General features: G+C 55.4%; 1 protein-coding gene across 14 annotated transcripts in view; it reads right to left on the bottom strand.

The window, feature by feature from the left end:
• The window catches only part of Rap1gap (RAP1 GTPase activating protein), a 62,217-nt gene that overhangs the window by 11,821 nt on the left and 28,159 nt on the right, over positions 1-22,237 (bottom strand). For 11 of the 14 annotated variants that reach the window (XR_012450077.1, XR_012450071.1, XR_012450073.1 and 8 more), the window contains 11 exons: positions 15,524-15,617; positions 9,653-9,688; positions 8,728-8,775; positions 7,907-7,945; positions 7,262-7,447; positions 3,187-3,290; positions 2,868-2,946; positions 2,414-2,467; positions 1,505-1,588; positions 1,200-1,300; positions 939-1,068 (listed from right to left, as the gene is read on the bottom strand). Coding sequence is in view for 6 of the 14 variants with exons in the window: in XM_074081070.1 (XP_073937171.1) it covers positions 939-1,068; positions 1,200-1,300; positions 1,505-1,588; positions 2,414-2,467; positions 2,868-2,946; positions 3,187-3,290; positions 7,262-7,447; positions 7,907-7,945; positions 8,728-8,775; positions 9,653-9,688; positions 15,524-15,617 (955 nt within the window). In the remaining 8 variants the exon portion in view is untranslated. Of the gene's footprint in view, positions 1-938; positions 1,069-1,199; positions 1,301-1,504; positions 1,589-2,413; positions 2,468-2,867; positions 2,947-3,186; positions 3,291-7,261; positions 7,448-7,906; positions 7,946-8,727; positions 8,776-9,652; positions 9,689-12,003; positions 12,111-15,523; positions 15,618-22,237 lie in introns of those variants that run through there. The other 3 variants (XR_012450075.1, XM_074081073.1, XM_074081075.1) reach the window with 1 other exon arrangement.

Genomic DNA, 22,237 nt, shown 5'->3' with positions numbered 1-22,237 from the left:
TTAAAATTATTTCAATTTTCTTCAATATCTATGACAGATGAGAAAACCAAGGCCAAGGGAAAAGTAATTTACAAGCTCCTACGATGACCTCTGTGCAATAAATATATTTAAAAAATCCTATGATGAGCTCAGGGACCTGAACCTAGGTCTCCTGGTTTACAGGTCCTACTGCTCAGCCCTTCGATCTAAATGCCCCCAAATATGATCCTTCATTGAACAGACAGGTTCTACTCAGTATATATGTGTGTTGCTAAACAAATGGAGGATCTCATGAAAAGAAAAAGCTGGTGGAGTGGCTCAAGTGGGAGAGGGCCTGCCTAGCAAGCATGAGACCCTGAGTTCAAACCCTAGTAACACCAAAAAAAAAAAAAGGCACCAAAAATAAGGAATACATATTTCATTTAGTGCGCTGGGTTGGGAGTGGAGAATGGCAGATGGTCTTATAAGCAGCTCAGGGCAAAGTGATCAAATTTTGGGTTCATTTAATGGAACACACCCTGTTCCTCCTGTTCCACCTAGATATCTCAGCTCCTTTGCAGCCTAAAATTCACTTTATCTTGAAAGTTCTTCCTGGCTCCCACTTCTGCCAAGTCTAAGTGCCCCAATGTGATCCCATAATGCTTTTTACTACCCACAAAAACACTAGCTCACCTTTCTTGGGCTCTTGTGTGTGCCAGGCCCTAGAACAGTCACTTCATATGTATCCCTCCTTCACACTCACCTACCAGGGAGGTACCATTATTATTCCCATTTCTAGGCAGTGGAAATTGAGGTTTTCCCAGTATTGTAGCAATCCATCTCCTTGGCCCCCGCTAAAGCCCACAACTGGGAGGACTAGCTCGTTTCTCTGTCTGGTCCAAGGGCCCAGCACTGGGCTCGGTGTGATAGGGCATAGGTGGACAGTGGGAAGCAGGTAGGTGGATGGGCACCCAGGCTACCTGCTGGGCGTCCCCTTCTGTGTAGGGCAGCTTGGTGGACACATGAAACATGATCTCCTTGTTGCGGAAGTTGCAGTACACAGACTCGGTCCCCGTCTGCCCGTGGGTCACATCCAGGCCTCCTCGGAACCTGCCCGGGGGTCCCCAGGCCACGCCTCAGTCTCCAGCCCCAGCCAGGCCTCCAGGGGGCCAGGCCAGGGCTCCCTCCCTGCCCAGGAACATGGGTGAGATCCACTCTTCTTGTCCCACCCTTGAACTCACCCCTTGAAATCCTGCAATTTGACCTTCTGGCCCAGAAATTCGAGGAACTCCACGAAGGCAGGGCTTTCCTCATTGGTACTGAAGAGCTCTTCCTCAGAGGTCTGAGGACCACATGGGGGCCGAGGTCATGGAGCTGGAGTTCCTGAGCAGCCCTACCCCAGCCCCACTCAATTCCAGAGAAGACCCAGGCAGCCCCTTGCTCCTGGAAAACTGGGTTCCCCTGGCAGGTGCTCTGCCCTGCACAGGTCTGCAGTGCCAGGTGGAGAGCAATGTGGGGTGGGGAGCAGGGTGGGGGAGGAGCGCACCTGCCCAAGCTTCTGATAAATGACTCCGAACTTGAAGTTATTGCTGATGACATGCTCGTCGAAGGTGACAATGAGCCGGGAAGCCTGTGGAGAACACATGGCCATTCACTCCTTGTACATCCACTGCTGGGCCAGGTACACGTAATCCCCAAAGCAAGCCTGTGGGGGAGACTGTCCACTGTCCTCCTGTGCCTGGGTTTCAGAGTGCTCCAGCAACTTGCCTCAGGTCAACATGTAGATGAGTGAAAGGCTGGGACCTGACCCAGGTCTGTTGATTCCTGAGTTTTGCCAAGGCCACCCCACCCCACTCTGCAATGCCCAGCTAACTCCTGGCTCTTCTAAGAACCTCCTCATCCTTTCAGGCAGGCCAAGTCCCACCAGTTTGCTGTGAGGCCTTCAACAGGTACTGTGTCTCACCTTGGGCCTCAGTTTCCCCTTCATAGCCAAAAGGTAGGACCCTTCCTTCAAAACACCTTTCTTGAACCACAACCACCCTCAGGGACCTCACACCACTCCAGAATTCAGCCAGGGCCACAAGGGTTTACATGTCTTACAAAGCTCACCTCCTCCAGGAAGTTTCCAGGTTAGTCAAGGACAGAAGCCCCTGCCCATATTTTATTGCCACCGTGCCTAGAAGTAGCAGGCAGCACCAGGGCTGGAGGTGTAGCTGCTGTGGGGGCAGCAGGTTGGGGGGGGTTCTCCCTAGGTCCCCTCTAGGGGCAGATAGCAAGGCCAGTGGAAAAAATACCATTTCTTGTTTCCTCTTCTGCAAACTGTGGACTTTACAGTTTAGGAGGATCAAATGAGAAGATTTGGGGAAATTACCCAGCATGCAGCAGGTGCCCAATAAATGTTCAGTCCTCCAGATACCACCCACACTCAGGGAGTAGGGCCCAGATATGGCTATACCTTGGGATAGAGCACAGGGTAGAATCGATCCACATTGACGTCTTCACACACCAGCTGCAGAAGGAGACAAGGGAGGGGCATGAAGTGGGCAGGGTCAGAAGGGAGGGGCCTCCTGGGCTTCAGTGGCCAACCCTGGGGAGAACAGCAGCAGAGAGGATGTGGGAGTGGCCCTACTGGGAACAAGTAGGCTGGTGCAGTCTTGGGAGCTCACTGGTGCTCAGAACAGGGTTCTGAAGATTGGGGCCCCCAAGAGATCAGAGTGCTATAAAAAGTGCTGAAAGCACACAGGCCAAAGACTGATGCCAGGACAACCAAGGGCAGCGTGCACACACAGTGGGAACAAGTGAGAGGAAGGTTTGCAGCTGCAGACAAGGCGGTGCTGAGGCCAAGCTGCAGCCAGCCCTGTGCCCCCGGGGTGCCCAACTTGGGAAGCTCAGGAGAGCGGAGGCCTCACCTTTGCCATCTGGACCACGTTGGGAAACTCAGTGAGGCAGGAGATAGGGATGACATCATGGTATGTCCGAGACTTGGTCCTGGGAGGAGAAAGCCACATGGTGAGGGGCTAAGCAGTGGGAAGGGAGATGGGAGCTCTCCACAAAGACCCAAAGGTGAGCATGGTGCCAGGCCTGGCTGGGATATTAACTTGCCACATGACATCAGACAAATCCCCATTCCTCTCTGGGCTTCCATGAAAAGAGTGGGTAAAATGAGTCTGGCGCTCGAGTTACTGCCTCAGCCCTCCCCATGGACTCAGGGTCCCCCAATGCCCTCACCTGAGCAGCAGGCGCAGGTGCTCTTGATCCCCAATGACATCATACTTGAGTGAAAAGACCAGGTGGCCAAGGGCAGTGTCCAGTGAGTAGTAATTGAAATGTTCCTGTGGTAAACAGAGTTCAGGGAGGGGTCAGGTCCGTTTGGGACACCAGAGGGCCTACTCACTTGCACACAGCTCCTTCACCAAGCAGCAAGCTTCATAGTCAGTACCATCACACAGATATGCCACCTGCCAGCTGGGCAGTCTGAGAAGGTCACCTCACCCCTCTGTGCTTCATTTCCTAATCTATAAAATTTGAGTGAGGCCACCTACCTTGATGGTGGCAGGAACTGAGAGAGGTAAAATGCCTGGTATGGACTCAGAGTGCAATGAGTGTCTGTAGTAACCTTGATTCTCTGGCTCCTCAGCAATGTCAGGGCCACATTTGTACCTGCATATCTGTCTCCCAGCCTTTGCATTCTCAGGGCACACAGAAGGCGCTCAATAAGAAAAGCCAACTAGCTGGGCATGGTGGTGCACACCTGTAATCCTGGCACTGAGAAGCTGAGAGAGGAAGATTGAGAGTTTGGACCCAGCCTGGGCCCTGTCTCAAAAAAAGATGGGTGGATGGAATGAAGGAAGGAAGGAAGGAAGGAAAGAAAGAAGGTCAACTTGCATGTTCAAGGCCCTGGAATTCCCAACACTAAAAGAAAAAAAAAAAAATCCAACCAGTCGATTGCACAATATTTAGTTCCATGACCCCGAAGTCAAGGCAAGAGAGAAACAGGAAGTGAAGCATCTCATGCCACACAAGGTAGGTGACCTGGCAGGTTCCCACCTTCCTGTCTCACCTGAAGAAGACGACACAGGGCTAGGAAGACATCCTAAAAGGAACACGGGTGGCTGCTGCAGGAATGGCACCCCTAGATGGGCACACAGGGCTAGCACCTCTATGTAGGGAGGTCCCCAAGCAGAGACTAAGGCCAAAATGGAGGAGGCGCTACCCCAGCCTGACCCAGCCCTGAGAGTGGAGCTGGCTCCCCAGCCACACCCATCCCAGGAATCAGCCTGGAAGTAAATCCTGGTTCAACAGGAACACCTGTGCTCAGAGGCCAGGTGGAGAAAGCAGCTGCCAGGGGAGGAGGAGATATTCTGCAGGCCAGGGGCACTTGACAGACCAAGGAAGAGCCCCAGCCTTGCCTGGATACAAAGTGGCAAAAAGTCCCAACTGCCTGACAGTGTCCACAAAGCAGGGTGATAGGTACTTGGCAACAAAGTTTCCCCCAAACCAGAGGAGGCCAAAGTATACAGTGGAGCCAGACTCAGGGTCCCAGGAGGCCAAAGTCACTCTCACCTTCTCCCTCTGCTAGAACAGGCCTAGTGCCTGAGCACCTGGCTGCTTCTAACACCCTGCCTGGAGTCCAGGAGAGGCCCTACCACCCTGGTCCTGTCACTCTACCTCCTCTGTCCCCTCAGCCTGCACCTCTTCAAATCCTCCTGCATTCAAGGCCCCCACCTTCACCTGAAGGTTACTCCTTCAGCAAACTGTTCAAAGTCAGCCCAACACAGGCACCAAAATCCCACCATCGTTCAGAACCAGCTGAGACTCTGGACAGTGGGCACTTGGGAGGTAGGTCTTCCTTCACCCAAGGGTCCGCAGAGAGGCGGAATCCCACCCCACACTCTAGGACCGTCCCTGCGCAATGGCCCCTGAACCCAGGCCTGCTGGGTCAATCCCTGTCTCAGTGGATCCTCCCCCAACTCAGTCTGTTAGCACTAGTATTTCCTAGGCTCAAGATAGTGTCCTCCTCCTGATACACGCACACGCACACACACACACGTGCACACACACACGCACGTGCACACACATGCGCACACACACGTGCACACACGCACACGCACACACACATGCACACACACGCACACATGCACACATACACGTACACACACATGCACACATGCACACACACACGCACACACATGCACACACGCACACACACATGCACACACACGTGCACACATACACACACACGCACGTGCACACACACATGCGCACACACACGTGCACACACACACGCACACACACGTGCACACACACGTGCACATACACGTACACACACATGCACACACACATGCACACACACGCACACACACATGCACACACACACACGCACACACACGTGCACACACACACACGCACACACACGTGCACACACACACGCACATGCACACACGCATGCACATGCACACACACACGCACACACACATGCACACGTGCACACACACATGCACACACACGCACATGCATACACACGTGCACACATACACGCACATGCACACGCACATGCACACACACGTGCACACATACATGCACACGCGCACACACATGCACGCACGCACACACACGCACACACATACATACACACACATGCACACACGCACACACACACACATGCACACGCGCGCACACACGCAGCACACGCGCGCACACACGCACACACACACATGCACACACACACGCGTGCACACACACACGCACACACATGCACACATACACGTGCACACATACACGCACATGCACACGCACACACATGCACACATACACGCACACACACGCACACACATGCACACATACACGCGCGCACACATACATACACACACATACACGCACACATACACGCACGTGCGCACACACGCACACACATGCACACATACACGCACGTACGCACACACATGCACACACACATGCGCACATACATACACACATGCACACATACACGCACGCGCGCACACACATGCACACATACACGCACACATACACACACATACACGCACACATACACACACATACACACGCACACACACACGTGCACACATACACGCACACACATGCACACATACACGCACGCACACACACATGCACACATACACACACGCGCACACATACACGCGCACACACATACATGCACACATACACGCACACACATGCACACATACACGCACACACACACGCACACATACATGCGCACACACACGCGCACACATACACATACACACACACTTCCTGGCTAGGTAACTGCAACCTTAACCAAGACACTTCGCCTCTCTGAGTTTTAATTTTTTCTTCTGTAAAAACAGGATAATCTTGATCTCAAAGAGGGATTACACACATGTAATCATAAATATCGTTAGCTGTGTATTTGCTACGTGCCAAGCATTGTTCTATATGCTTTTACACTTACTTTTACTACCCCATATTTACAGATGAGGAAGAAGGCTTGAGAAGGTTACATAGCTTGCCCGAGATATCACCATCAGTAGAAGGAAGGGCCAACATTCGCACCCAGACCAGGGGACAGAGCCCATTTTGGTGGGAAACGGACATAGAGATGGCACCCTATGTGGAACTTAACATACAGGTCCCAGCACGGGCCTCCCCTCTGACACCCAAGCCTTACCCAGTAATTCCTGAACACCCTTGGGCAACACTCTGCCAAGCAGTTACTGGGCAGGCTCCCTGCTCTGGGGCTGTGGCAGCATCAATCTAGGTCACCACACTACTGTGCCCTCCCAGCCCCCACCCCAAGCTGCCCAGGGCAGGGCTGGGTCTTTGTTGGCTGTGGTATACCTGGTGCCCAGAACAAGGCCAGCATGCAGCCGATATCTGGTATTTGCTCACCCTAGGAGTGATTCCTTTGTTCCCAAATGCTATTCAAATTGCCTGACAGATCTTATCTCATTAAAGCCTCAAGGCATCCTTAGGAGGTGAGTGTCATCATCACTACTTTTACAGATGGGGAAACTGAGGTACCCTGAAGTTAAGCAACTTTCCTGATGTCCCATGTAGCATATGGCTAAACCAGGATTCAAACCCTAGGAGTCTCTGTTGTTAGCCACTATGCCATCCTACTGACTTTTGCAATAAATGTTTGTTGAGTGAATGAATGAGTCCACATGCACTCTCCCTGAGACTCAGAGCTCCTGAACTGTTGCCTAGCTCCAGCCAAAGGTTCTGGTCCCACAGAGGCCCAATGTCCCATGAGGCTAAACTGTGCTCCACCTCAGCCAGCCCCCAATGCCAGCCAGCCACCTACCTTGCCAAGAAAGTGCTTCCGGTAGATGCGGGCTGTGGGGTTACACTCGAGCTTCACCTTGGTGGTGGGCGACTGAAGTGGCTCTGTCTCAGGGATGCTGGTGATTTCATGGTTGGTGCCTTCAATCCAGTAGCCCCCAAACTGGGGCAGCAGGATGAGAGGAAAGGGCCCTTCTCGCCCCAGGACCTGAAGTGGAACTCAGCTGAACACCACCCCATACCTGGGCTCCACTATGGGTCCCAGGACACGCTTCAACTCAGAACCAGGATCACTTCTGCCATGGCTAAAATGTACCCCAACAACTCAGGGCTATGTGGTTCACACCCACTTCCTCTGGGTCCCTGCTCCAGTCTTTTCCCTTCAAGACCCAGGCAGCACCAAATCCATGTCTCAGTGGCAAGGATGGCATGGGGGCAAATGGGAAGGCTGAGGACATGGCCTTGGGCAGGAGACTGAAACGTTTGGCCAGAGGCCTAAAGGTTCAAACAGGCTCTGAAATCTCCAGTATATAAAATGAGGCTCCAGCCCCCATGGCAAGGCTATAGTCAGGCTCCTGGAAGGGAGGAAGACCCGGGCATGCAAATGCCCTGCATGAGGGCCTCTCCAGGCTCTTGGTAAGAGTGGGATGGGGGTCCAGCTGGGTACCTCATGGACGCTCGGATAGGGAATGTAGTCCTCCTCCGTCTGCAAGACACAAGCAGGTCAGCCCAGCTGGGGTGTGACCTCACCCTTCCTAGTACACTTGGTCTGTCCAGCCAGTGCCCCCAGCGGGGGTCAGGAATCAGCTGTGGCTTCATTCCCTCCATCTTATAGAGGGGGCAGGTGCAAGCCTTGGGTTGATCCCACCAGGCTGGGGCAGAGGCAGCTAACCTCACTAAGTCTGGCAATTTCAGGCTCTTTCTGTGGGGAAAGGAGGCTACTGGTTCCCCAGAGAAAACCAAAGACTACTTGGAGGCCTTGTCAGATGCGGATTGCTGTCTCACCCCCAGGGGTCTGGATGCAGTGATCTGGGTAGGGCCCAAGAACTGACATTCCTAACAGGGTCCCAGGAGGTACCGATGAGGCTGGTCTGAGGACCACAATGAGAACACCAGCCCTTAGCAAAGAATCAGGCTTACTGCCCATGAGCCTCTGTAGCCCTGACCCCTCCCCCAGCTACAGCCTCCCATCTTCTAGGGTTGGTGGCATCCAGTATCACTTGTGTGTGCCCCCCACCCCAGACAGGAGCTGCACGGAGCAGCTCACACACCCATCAATGTCCTGGGGTGAGTCTAAATGCAACTGCTGCAGTGATGCAGGAAGGCCCAAGCCTATGGTAAAGGAGCTCTTAGGATGCAGAGACCCGGATACCCTGTTCACCTAGGGCCAGCACCTGGTACACCGAGACTCCTTCACTCACAGGCAGCTCTGGCTGCACTTCCCAGACCCTGCCCTGCTCAGCAGGTGGTTTGCACTGGGCCACCTACTTTGAGGGGCGGCGGGAAGGGGCATCGTTGTTCATCCATCCTGCTTCCCTGAAAGAGAAGGCAACACCCAGTGGCACCCCTGCCGTGCCTGCTGCCAGAAGCCTGCCCTGTCGGAAGCTCGCCCCTGCCTATGTGGAAGGGTAGCCCTGGGAGGTATTCGTGGGTGGGTGTGATGGTACTCCCCCAGCAGGGTGCTGGTCTGTTTGCTCCTCAGGCCTCTCTGGAGGACTGGTGATGGCCAGGAACACCCTCTGCAGTGGCAGGGAGGGGCCAGGGGCTCTGTGCAGGAATGCACATGTTGCTGGGAGTGGAGGCAGGGGTGCACATGCAGGCGCGTGTGTGTGTGTGTGTGTGCACAAGGAGGGGTATGAACATCAACACAGATCTGGGGAGGGGTAGGAGGCAGAGATGTAAGATTGAGAGGCAGAGAGGCAGGAGGCAGAGGGCCAAGGAGGGTGAGCTGACATCAGGGAAAACTACTGAGGTTTTTGCAAGCCCCTCCACACTCTCCTCCCAACACATACCCATACAACACAGGAGGCAACTGCACCCCAGGTCTCCAAGCTCATGATGCTCCCCTACCTGTAGCACAGCCGCTGACTGACATCTGTCCCCTCCTCCGCTATGTATGAGGTCCTGAAGAACCTGTGATACCTCTTATGATGGGGGACGGTGTGTGCATGTGGGGGTAAGGTGAGGAGCTGACCAGAACCCTGCTGGTGACCAGTGCAGGGCTGGGAGCTGAGAGCTGGAAGCCTGGATGGGTCCCAGGTCAGGGAGGAGGTGGGGCACTACAAGTCCTTCGGTCTATCAGAGGCTCCTGGCCTGTCCTGAGAGGTGCTAGGATGGAGATACTGAAAGGGCCCCTGTCTCTAGCCCCAGCAGCTCTGTGGATCCCCAGCACAGGCAACTTTACCATTCTCACCTGCATCTTTTCAATCATCTCAAACAGATCTGTGTTCTGCAACAGAGACAGAGAGTGAGGTCAGTCCTGATAGGGTCCAGTCCATCCTGCCAAGCCCCACCCCAGCCTTGCTGGTCCCTTCAAGTCCAATGGCCACAAAGGCACAAGTCAGCAAGAGGAAGTGGAGGGAAACATTGCGAGGAGGCTCTGAGCAGCAGACTCCCAACCCTCAAAGTTTGGCCGACTGCCAAATGAGGCGAGCCCAGAGCCCAGGTCCTGGGCAAATGCTCCCCTTGGTCTGCTTACCTGAGGGCGACAGACAGACCTCCCCATGCCCACCAAAGTTTTTCAGTGCTAGGATTGGCACATGGATCCTTGAGAGCCCCAGGTCCTAGCCCCAGAGATGAGCCCAGCCAGGGTGGGAGGGAGGGTTTGTGTTTCCACTCATCTCTTCTGGAAGGGGACTGTTAACCCAGGCCACAGCTTAGAAACCCCCTTCCCCACAAGTAGTGTGAGCCAGGGGCTCTTTGGGGACAGGATGCTGGGCTGTTTGTTGGGCCTACACTTGTGTGAGCACATATGCATCCCTCACACCCAAGACAGCCTGTCCTGAGGCTAGCCAGGGTGCACGCGGGGTTAATCCTCATCTGCCAGCTGCTTGGCAGCATGGGCCTCTCCAGCGCCAACTCCCTACAAGCCTTCCTGGAAGGCAGTATCCCTGCTGGCTGGTGGCTGGCAGGCTGGGGGCCAGGCCTAGGAAGCCCCCAGAGTCTCTAGGATGGGACCCCTCCCCCAGCCCTTCCAAGGCTCAACTCAGTCCCCAGTAAGGGCACCACCTGAACTCACACGCATGTGCTATGAGGCTGTATACCAGGAAACACACTCATGCATACACACATATACAGGCACACACACTCTGTCCTCTTCCTGCTCACACACAAGAGGCCTGCACACCAATATTTAAACGGTTTCACTGTACCACGCATACATTTTGCATACTAAGAAATACAAACGCTATGATAGTAATTCTTAGAGCTATACACTAACAAAGATGCATGTTGTTATCCCGAGCTGCACAGTACACCCACTCGCACATACACAAGTCCATGTTCCTGAGAAACACAAACACAAACCCACCCCTGTGCGGGCCTGTACCCCAGTAACTGTGTACAATGCTACACAAATACACAAGACCACACTCCTGTCTGAGACCAAGAGACATACCGATGTACACAGGGATAACAGGGGGAAACAGACAGAACCCCACGCACCTCCCCATGACCACACACGCTGTACTACATACACACACGACACACATCATCCCAACACACAGACGAGTTCTGAGAAAAGGAAGACGCACCAGGCAACTGCAGGAGTTGTTAGTCCCCAGTGGGGAGGGGCACAGGCCTGTACCTCACGCCCACCTGAGTACAACCACCCACCACTCACACCATACATGAGCGCACACACACGCGTATACACGCGCATACACACACACACACACACATATACACATGCACGTACACACAGCCCTGGCGAAGGTCATGAGATACCCCAGGCCCACACTCTGCCTACAGAACAAGACACAGCTTTGAAGTCCACCTCGGGAGTCCCCAGGACAGGTCCCCATGGTCACCTATGGCCACACCCAGAACCTCAGAGTTTGGAAAAGATGACACCCATGGGCAGTTCCGGCAGATACGGCAGACTCACACCTGTAAACAAACACACCTGTCAAACCCGACAGTGTAACAGCAACACTGCCATCTGTTTTGGTCAGCCAGTGAGACACAGCAATGGGGGCACCCCGCTGAAGGTGGCCAAACAGTCAGACAGTCAGGCACAATGAAACGTGACGCCTTGCTGCACAGGGAATCACAGCCACATAAACACTGACACATGGGACTGTCACCCAGAGTGTACACACAGCAACAAGTAACACCCACAGTTAGTTTCACAGACAGCAAGCAGACGCCCTGACACATGGCGAAGGGAGGCCGGGAGTGATGCGGCCAGGAGGGGCATCCCACCTCACGGGACAACAACACAAAGTTACACTGTGACAGTCAAAGCCCCAATCGGGGCAGGGAAGACATGAAGTGGTTCCGACAGCAGTTTCACCCAGTACCACTGCATCCCGGAGCCACAGTGCTACCACATCTGTTCCGTGGGCAGCTGTGGAAAGAGCCCAGGGCTGTGGACCCCAGGGCGGGGTGCGTCCTGTGGCCGCCGTGGCCGGGTGTCAGCCCAGGAGCCAACACACCCACCAAAGCGAGCCTCTCACGCCCGGCCCGGCTCGGGCTCCAGGGAAGTGGGGCTGACCCGGCCCCGGGGTCCCCCCTCGGCCTGGCCGCCCCAGCCGGGGTCCTCACCTGCCAGCCGGCCCCAGCGGGTAGTGAGCCCCTCCGCGGACGGCCGGGGGTCGCTGGGGGCCGCGGCTGCGCCATCCCGAGCCCGGCCCGGCCCCGGCCCCCGCCCGGGACGCGCTCCAGCTGACCCGGCCGGCTTCGGTCCGCGCGCGCCCCGGCCCGGGCCCCGCAGCCCGAGCTCCGCGTTCCCGGCTCCCGCGGCGGCCGCGCTGCCTGCGCTGGGCTCGCGGGGCGGCCGGGCCGGAGGGGGCGGGGCGCCAGGTACGGGCGGCGCGGGACGGGGGCGGAGGCGGCCGGGGCGGGGCCTCGGTGTCCCCGCCCCCCTGTGAGGCTCGGCCCGCGGTCCCGGAGACTGCGCCTGCGCGCAGGAAGCCCCAAGCTGGTCGGCTCTCCGGGACACCCCGCCTTCTCTGTCTTTGCTGACCGTACTTAGCCTCAGGGCCTCAAGGACCAGGTTTCTGGGACTGGCTGTGAAGTCCGGCAGCAGAAAGATTTACCGTGGAGACTGGGCTTTTCTTGAGCACTTACTTAATGCCGGGTCCTTCAGTTGTCTCATCGTCTCGCCATAACCCAGGGTATACAAATATTACCCCCAGTATGGGGATGAGAAAACTGATTGCAAGAGGAGAAATCAGTTGTCCGAGACCACACAGCTAGGAAAACCAGGAATCCAGGAAAGGATCTGGTGCTGCTTTGGGGGCCCTCCTCCCTCCTCACCTCTCTACCCACACCAATGCCTGACGGTGGCTGGCTGTACCCTTCTCTCCCCAAGCCCCTGGCCCGAGGGGGAAGGCTGCCACAGTGCCTGAGAGGAAGGGATATGCCAAGGTCCCATGGTATGGAGAAAAGGGTACAAGCAGACTTCAGGACATGTGGGTTCTAGCCCTGGCCTGGCTACAACTTACTGAGGGGTCTAAATGAGTCCCTGCCTCCACAGCAGGCCCTTCCAGCTGACTCTGCTGTCCTGGTGTAGCCACTGTGTGTGTGTGTGTGATGGTGGTGGTGGGGACAACAACCTCCCAGCAGCTTCCTGAGCTATGGCCGGGTTGACATCAGCTGCTTAGGAAGCTGCAGGGACAGAACTACCCAGCAGCTCAGTGCCAGACCTCTCTGCAACTTCCCAGAAATGCTGCCCACCCCTTCTGTCCCCAGGGCCCAGAGCTCCTGGAAGGAAGGCAGTGCTTTCCTTTCTCTCCCACACCTGGCCCTGGTCTGATTTGGGCCCAGAAAGCCGGCGGGAACTCCGGAGATGTGTGTTCCAGACACAGAATAGCTTTGGTTTTAATAATTAACAGCAGCAAATATTGATTTACACAGCCACTTCCAGGCCTGCATGCTTCCGGGCACCCATTGAAATGCAGACAGAGGAGCATCAATTCCCACACTGGCCCTGGGGGAGGCTAGACCTGCTCACATCACCAGCAATGTGTGTGTGCCAGGTGGAGTGGAGGGTGTGCACATGTGTACAAGACAGCTTTCTGTGTGGACATATGTGACTCCAAGGCCGGCTGTGGCTGTGTGAGTGTGGATGTATTATGTTTCTGGAGCCTAGGTATGTGTATTTGTTTGTTTGTACATGTGTATCATGTATGTACCAGTCTCTGAAGACATTTACAGACAGATTCTTATGTCTGTGACCATGCCCCTGTGCCTAAGTGTGGGCAGTCTGGGTATGACATGAATGCAGACCAGAGCCCTGAGTGGAAAATCCCTGTAAGAGGGTGGGAGAGTCCTGCATAACTCAGTATCTGTTCAAATGTGGCTTCCTAAAGAAAAGGGAATGCCCCCTCTGGGTATCTGTCCAGCCCTGGGAATACAATAATGATGATAAAAGTTCTGTTTCCTAATTTCTTCCTTCCGCACTACAATCACAGCCATTGCCCAATGACAAACTGGCAAGGTAGACAGAAAAGATAGTGTCAGCTCTATGATACAGATAAAGAAACAGTCAGGGATTTGCTCAGGGAGGTCACTTGTCTCTCAAACTGCTTCCATCAATGCTATAAATGTGCCCAGATTTAGGGGTGCTTGGGAGAAATGGAGAATATATTCTAGGCCTGGGTTTTCTCAGCCCGCTATTGGCTTGCTGGGGACTCCAGATGAATCATTTAGTTAGTCTCTCTGAGCCTGGGTTCCTCCCAGACTGGGGCTTGACTCTGGGAAGGGGTGCACTACTGGGATGGGGTTTTGGAGTTCACTGTGTGGTCTGCATTGGCACCATCAGAGGTTGCCAGCCAGATCGGGAGGAGGCAGCTCTGTGCTAAATCAGGAAGGACCTTGCTGGGGCTGTCTGAGTATAGGACACAGGCAATGTGCTGCTCCAACCTGCTTCCCAGATGGGAAAACTAAGGCCTAGAGGGGAGAGCACAAGCAATGTCCAGGGGCACAAGACCTTGTGAGAAACCAGGCTTCTCCTGGCATGCCCAGGGAGAGAATGACGGGGAGCCTCATTCAAGAGCCCAGCTGCTTGAGTGAGTGGCCCCAGGAGCCACGTGGCCCAGTGCTGGAATGTTGCTCAGGCACAGAAGGCAGAAGAGGGTCTCAGGAGCCCCCTTCTGCTGCCACCAGCACACCCACTTGGGAGCCCCATGGAGGTCGTGATCCCACATACACACACTGCTCCCTGGCTATCTGCCCTCCCAGTCTAGGAAGGTGCCAGGCCAGAGCTCTGGAGGAGGAGCCTGGCTGAGCCTGCTTTGCTTTTTCCTGGATGTGTGACCTTGAGAAGAGCCCTTCACCTCTCTGAGCATTTGGCTTCTCATATGGAGGACACCTACCACCCTGGGGGTGTGCTTTGGAAACTGTAGAGTGCATCACCCCTGCATTGAGAGGCCATGAGCCAGTCTGGGCACACACCAAGCCTGGCCTCACTGTATCCAACCTGCTGGACTTCCGGCAAGTAGCAACCTCCCTGAGCCTCGATTTTCTCTATTCCAAAATGGGGCTAAAGAGAGTGGCTACTGCCTAACACGACTAGGGGAGAATGAAACGAGACACTGCACGGGAGGTACTAAGTACTAGAGGCTCAGAGCAAATGCCCCTGGATATCTGCAGGTTCTGGCATTTGACAGTCTGCACAAGGAAACAGTGTTCTCTCTGCCAGGCCACAGCTCATTGGGGGCGGGGTCTGTGTCCGGTGGATTAAGCAGGTGCTGGGAACACCTTGAGTTTTGGCGATAACCACAGGAAGAGCCTCATTTATAAGGTTCTTGCTCTGGGCCAGAGAGTGTGCCTGGGCTGCTGGACTGGGACTTTCATCTGCTCTCAGCATGGCCTCTGAAGCCGGTGCTGTCATACCCTGGGTTTTTCTATGGCGATGTGATAAGTAAGATAAAGAGAGATTGGCCATTTGCTCCCAGCCTCTCCCAACAGTTCTCCAGACCCTGGTTCAACCTCAGAGGGGCCAGAAGGGGGTTAAACCCTAGCAGCATCTAGCCAAGCAGTCTCCATTTCTCCACTCCATCTCCCAGCCACTGCGGGGGAGGGGGCAGACCAGGGGCTGCAGGTATGGGGCTGTGCTTACCTTAGGGTGGGCTGAAGCTGTATAGGAGGGAACTAAGTCCACTTGTGACAGGTCTAGTGCCTGAGGGACATGTTGGTTTTGCCCATCACTTCTCCTGAAAGAGAAAAAGAGTCTGAGGTCAGGGAGAGCCCCAGATTGGGAGAAAGAATCTCTGGGAGGAAAAGTCACACTCAGAGCTGAGCTGGCGGGGGCGGGGGGTGGGGGGAGAAGAAATACGTAGCATGGAGGGAGCATCCTGAGTTCCTCAGGAGGAGGGAGACGGGGACTTCCCGGCAGGCACTCCTTCTTGGAGATCAGAGGTGGTCTCTCCCCAAATTCTCCTCTGGCCTCCAGCCCCTAGGGGCCCATTCTGAAGAAGGAAAGACTGAGGCAGCAGCAGGGAGAGTTGATGCAGAGGACTGAGCTGTCTGGACCAACAGGGGTAGACCTCCCCCTTCCCCACCTTCAGGGAGCTGGCAGTCTTAGGGCTCAGAGCACCTGGGCTACTGCTATTTTTAATGAACCTCAGGTGAGCTGGGCCTGTGCTGAGCCTCCCCCCAGGCCTGAGGGCCTGGCCTCCTCCCCACTGCTATTCCGACCTCAGGACCAGGACCTGGATGTACAGAGGTCACATAGCTGACCTGTAGCAGGCCAGCACCTGCCCACATCTCATCTGACTTGGACTCTGCCACACCCACAGCCCTCTGAGGAAAGAGCAGGTCTGGTGAGAGTGAAGTCAGCGCCTGTCACCCTCAAAAGCCTGCCAAAGCCACCTCTGGGGTTAAGTAGAAGAAGCGCCTGGCAGTTTCCGGATCCAAGGAGCCTGGGGTCAGGTGAGCAGGCCCGGCTTCCGCCGCTGCCTAAGGCCACCGTGACGTGGCTGCGTTCCCCACCTGGGTCCCATCAAGCGAGGCCGGTCCCACGAGGGTGAGTCACCCACCAAATGATGCTCAGTGGCCTGTGGCAGGCTTGAGTCAGGCAGAGCTGGGGCTTCCACGCCCCACGAGGGGAAGGGCCTGCAGGAACTGGCATAGGAAGGAGACTCCAGAAGTTCTGAGTCCCTCAGCGTTCCCCTGGGCCCAAAGGAGCCATCCACAGTCCTGCTTGGTACTGGGGGGCCCCTCCACCTCTTAGGGCAGTCCTTGACCCCAAAGGATAGATCTGGTAGCATTTCAAACCCACGGCGTCAGTGTGGGCGAGATGTTTTCAGACACTGACTGGCTCTGTGGCTTGACACCATGTCACAGACACTTTCAGCCTCAGTTTCCAAAAAAATTCATCACAGAGAGTGGGCAGCTCGTTTCACTCCATGAATACCTTCTTATTTATTATTCATGATGAACTCTGGCTCTCCTGGTTAGGGTTCCATGAAATGTTGGTTGAATGATGGATGAATGAGTGTCAGCAGTAGAGAGTCACTGAAGGGCTGTGAGCAAGGAAGGTGCTCTATCAGGGGAGAGGCTGGAGATGAGGACAGAGGACTACAGAGTGGCCCACAGAAATGTCCAGAGGCTGCCATGGGGGGACTCTGTTGAGCCACAATTGTGCCTGGAACTCTATCAGGCATGTTACACCCTATGACAGCGCTAGAAAGTTGGTATTACTTATCCCCATTTTCACAGATGGAGAAACCGAGGCTCAGAGAGGTGAGACCACTCCCCTACCATGTAGGGGAGCTGGGATTAAAAGCACATGGCTGGCCAGTTCCAGTGGGGTGAAGAGCAGAGTCTCAGGAAGTCCTGGGTTTTAAAATGAAGTGAAGCTGGTGGTGGGGCCCACTGTCCCGGGGTGGCCTAGCTAGGTGTGGTGGTGGTCAAGCTTGGTGAGTGCTGCCCTTCTGTCTGCCCCTCTCAAGACCCAGGCTCAGACACTGTCTGCTGCAGCAGCTCCTAACATACCCTTTCCAGAACATTCTCAGTCTGCCGCAGGTCCGGTATCTGTCACATTCATGACTGCTCACATCGACACAGGACCAGGGAGGCTTCTCAAGGTTCAGGTACCCTGTCTTCCAACTTGGAGCCTGTCCTGGACTTTCGCTCCCTCCTTCCTGTTGGCCAGAGTCCTACCCCTCCTAGGTGCCACCCCTCCAACCCCTTTCCCCCCACCTGCTGAGCTCAAAAGGAAAGAGAGGGGCTCTAGGATAGGAGCCCAGGGGGAAAGCCATCACCCACTCTGAAGGGTAAGAAGACAGAGAGTAATAGGAAAAGCCTTGCACCATCTTATTTCACCCTTGCAGCTCCCCAGTGCAGCATGTACTCATCTACCACCTGCGTTGCACACAAGACTCAGAGAGGTCCAAGGTTACAGGCAGTAAGTGAAGTCCAAGGCTGTGCCGTGAACCCAACTGTGCAGTGAAGATGCTGCACCCTTAAGATGATGTTCCACGGACTGAGTAAACAGAAGCTGCTCAATAAAAACCCTTGAAGCAGTGAATGAACTCAGCCTCTCCTCCCTACCCTCCTGGCAGCCCCCTCCTTTCCATCACCCATTTCTGCCCCACCTTTCTAGCCCCCAACTCCTTTCTACCTCTGGCCTCTACACACCTCCCCCAACTTAGTCATTGTCCCCCTCTTCATGAGCCTGAACCTCTCTCTCTGACCCCTCTCTCCTGCCCCACCTTTATCTCCTCCTGGTCTCTACCTTTCCACTCACAATGGGGCTCCCCAAGTCTCTGTCCCTTCCCTGCTTCTCAAAACCTTAACTGACCCTCTGGCTCAGCTTACAAAGCTTTACGTCCTTCTTCTTGTGACACCTGCAGCAGCAGGGAGGGGCCCAGAGCGTGCCTGATTGGGAGGTGGGAAACTGCCCCTCTCCGTCCCCTGCCACAACCCAAATCACCTGCATAGCACCCACATAGCACCCACAGTTCACACGGGCATTACCTCCTTCCGCCGCTACAGCAGGAGATTGAGGTTGGACTTCATTAACCTTTTATCCAGATAAGAAAACTGAGGCTCAGAGAGGTTAAGTGACAAGCCCAAGGTCACACACCAAGGAAAGGGGTGGGCTGAGGTTTGACGCCTGCCCAGGGTTCCCTCCTCTGAATACGCCCCAGCTGCCCTCAACTCAGGCCCCTAGTCCAGTCACCTGGCCTCCTGTCCCCATTGACCTCCTATCACAGCCCTAGGCCAGTCCTGCCCTGTCTGGCCTAAACAACTGCCTACTGTCTTTTCTGACACATGGAAAGGCAGCCAACTCAGAAGAGGTGACTCGCTCCAGGTCACACAGAAAGCTGCAGCCAACCAGGAGTCTGGGCCAGGCACATTCTGGGGTCACCTTCAACACCTGAGGCTGCATGGCTACCAGCCAGCTGGCCCAGCCCATCCCTCTTGGAGGACCCATCTTTCCCTGGGAAAGGGCGAGGCAGGGGGGTGAGGGGCGGGCCTGGCGGAAGCTGCTGTTGACTGCTCAGCTCTGGGGTTTCTTGGCAACAGTCACCGGGCTCCTCCTACTCCCTTATCTCTGCAGCAGGTAACAATAATCGTTCCTTTAGAGAGCAGCGCTTTGTACTTTGCAAAAGCCCTTTTCATCTGTTCTCCTGGGACTCTCACCGGAACTGGCAGGAGATAAGGGAGGGCCAGGATACCCAATTCCCAGAACAGCAAACTGAGGCTTGGAGAGCTTAAACTCCTACCTGTAAGTGGCCCAGCAAATTAGCAGCAGAGCAGGGCACCAGATGTGGGAGGACCCCAGGGAGCTCTATGCCACCAAACAGCAGGATCCTACCCAGGCACAGTGGGGGAGATAGATGGGGAGGCCAAGGACAGGTGACTGGATGCCTCCCTGGGGTGTGTCCCCCTCTGTGAACCAGCTGGAGGGCAGTAGGAGGATCCCATCCTTTTCTCTCATCTGCAAAACTGTCACCCTGGGAGGTGACAGAGCCACCTCCCAGGGCCTCCCATGGCTGCCACGAGGCAAGAAGCACGTGCTGTAGGAGCGTTGGCTGTGATTATTGTGGCCATTCTCCTGAGAACCTAAATTTTGGGGTCAGAAGGATGGCCAGGCAGTCCTGTATGTACGAGCTGGATGGAGATCCCCGGGTGGGTCTGGCCCTTGCAGACCCTTCCCCCAGGATGGACCGCACACCTCCCACTCCTGTCCAGCCAGCTGCCCTAGGCTGCAGGTGCTCTCCAAATGTGCTACCTGTTCACACAAGCAGTCCCCGCTGCTGGGGGTCCCTTCTCACTCTCTTCTGCCTGGTGACCATTCATGCTTTGAATTTCAACATAAATAGGTGGAACACTGTTGACTACAGAAGGTGATTGATGACATCAAGGCAGAAAGACCATGACAGGGACCATCTTGAGGACCCCCACCTAGCACACGCATTGGGAAACCAGACATGGGTGGCTGGGAGGACTCAGCAAACCAATGAACAGAAAACTGAGACAGATTTGTCAGGGGCTATCCAGGGACAGTGGCTTGAGGGGCTCAGGCCAGTCTGGTACTGGTCAGAAGTGAGGAGGGATTTGCCCAAGGCCAGGTCCCTCAGGTCTCCCTGGTTCCCCTGAAACCAACTACCTCTTTCCACCTGGTGATCTGGGTAGCTTGGGGAGGGATACAAGTGAGAAGGGGGCTTGGAGGCTACTCTTCCCCTCCCTGGATGGGGCTGGGGAGCTACCAGAGCCAAGTCTCCCAGCCATGGGCATGAACTTGGGGTCTAAAGGAACTCTAACGGAAAGCTGGCGGGCCGGGGGTGTGGCTCAAGTGGTAGAGTACCTGCCTAGCACGTGCAAAGCCCTGAGTTCAAAGTATAAAAAAAAAAAAAAAAAGCAAAACAATGCAAAGCTGGAGCCCAGTGGCTGCCCCAGAACTGCCCTTCTCAGGGGGTCACAGAGGCCCATTGTTTTCTGAGCTCAACCATCCGGCTCTGCCCTCCCCCTGCCCCATGCCATGTCTGCCTGTCCTGCCCCTGCTGAAGTTACAGGGAAGGTGGCGAGTGCAGCCAGGTGAGCAGGTTTCCAAAGTGAGACTGGAGGACCGGGACCGGGCCCCCCTTCTGTAGTCAGACCAGCAAGCCTCCTTCCCCAGACACACCTTGGCCTCAGTCAGGACTCAAGTGAGATTAGGATGGGAGGTGGGAGTGGGAGACACAGGAGTCACTGTTTGTTGAGTGGATGCTGTGATGTCATTTAATCCTTAAGACAACACCCAGAGAGGGGTCTGCTCGCCCCATCTCAGAGAAGAGCAAGGAGAGGCTCTGTGGGCATTTGAGACAGGCTAGGGGCTCACAGCTACCAAGTAGTGGAGTGCCAGTGTCCCCTAGGGCCTGGAGAAGAGGGGGCCTCCAGCTCCAAGCTAGGCAGAAAGGTGGCACACGGGGCCCTCATCCCACGCTGGCTGAGGGCCAAGACACCCGGATCCTGGAGCTGGGCCAGGCTGTGGCCTCCTGAGCAAACAGCAAGTTGGCAGCCCAGAGAGGAGGTCAAAGAACAGGCCCCCGCCTGGGAGAGCAGCACCTGGACCAGGCCTGCCTTCCACCTGCTGCTGGCCCAGCAGTCAGAGCCCTACTGAGGCTAAGTCTGCCTCCCCCGACCCCTCACCTGTGGTCTCCAAAGCAAGACCCCCACCCCACCCCTGCTTGGAGTCAGAGCCCTACTGAGGCCAAGTCTGCCCTCCCCATCCCCCCACCTGTGGTCTCCAAGGCAAGACCCCCACCCCACCCCTGCTTGGACTGATTCCTCCCTCAAGGAGCAGGGAGGAGGAGGGAGACTGAGGTGACCTCACCACAGGGCCTCTTCCTGCTGGGGAATAATGACACCTGTTAACCAAGCCAGTACTTGGCAGTTGACACATGGCCATCACCTCCGACCCTTCCAGCAGCTTCCCAGGGACATAGACAGGTAACGAGATCCCCATTCTACCCAGAAGAAAATCAGAGCCCTGATCAGATAGGTAGGGACTTGCCCAAGGCATCACTCACTGTTCTGGCCTTGCCTACACTGAGCAGGATTCACAGGCACGTGCTAAGTCCCACTGTAGGGATAGGCCTGCCACATGCTGCCCCCTTAGACCCGAGCAAGGGTGGCCAGGGCTCTTTCCAGCAGCTACCCACACTCTCTGTCATCTCTGTCTCAGCTCGCCCCTCTGCTGACCTCATTGTCCCTTCCAGGCCTTTGCAACCCAGGGGGTCTCCCCTCTCTGAGCTCTACACATTCCTCTGCTCACTCACTCTACCATCTGCCCACACTGCCATGTGCCCTTCATTCCTGCACTCAGTCATTTATTCAGGGCACATGTCGTGACACCTGCTCTGAGACAAACAATGGTGCTGGGTGTTGGCATGACAGTGGGGTGAGCCAGGCATGTCCCCTCAAAGCAGAGTCCCTGTAATTTCTGCCAGGACTATTTTCTAACTGTTCCTGGGGCTCCTCTGGCCTGACCACCTGGATACTGAAACCTCCAGTGCTGAGGCCTTGTTTAATCCATCGTTACCCCCTCTGCACCCTTGCGTTAGCCCCAAGGCTGGAGATTTGCCAGACTGGTAAGCAGAAGTCCCTGCCTCTCCTAACTTACCAGGTGGTGGCCACCCAGGCCGGGGCAAAACCTCCAAGAGAGGTAATCATGTCTGAAGATAAAGAGGAGAGCCCAGGCTCTGCTTCTAAATTACCATGTATAAAAGACTATGTCACCATAACCTCACCAAGCCTGCTAAAAATGGGGTTTCAGACTAGATGACCATAAAGGCCAGTGCTGGCATCCCCCAGAGGGTAAATGGAAAAACAAGGAACTGGG

This window comes from Castor canadensis, chromosome 7 (genome assembly GCF_047511655.1).
Source record: "Castor canadensis chromosome 7, mCasCan1.hap1v2, whole genome shotgun sequence".
NCBI lineage: Eukaryota > Metazoa > Chordata > Mammalia > Rodentia > Castoridae > Castor > Castor canadensis.
This window is presented reverse-complemented; position numbering and strand designations above follow the sequence as displayed.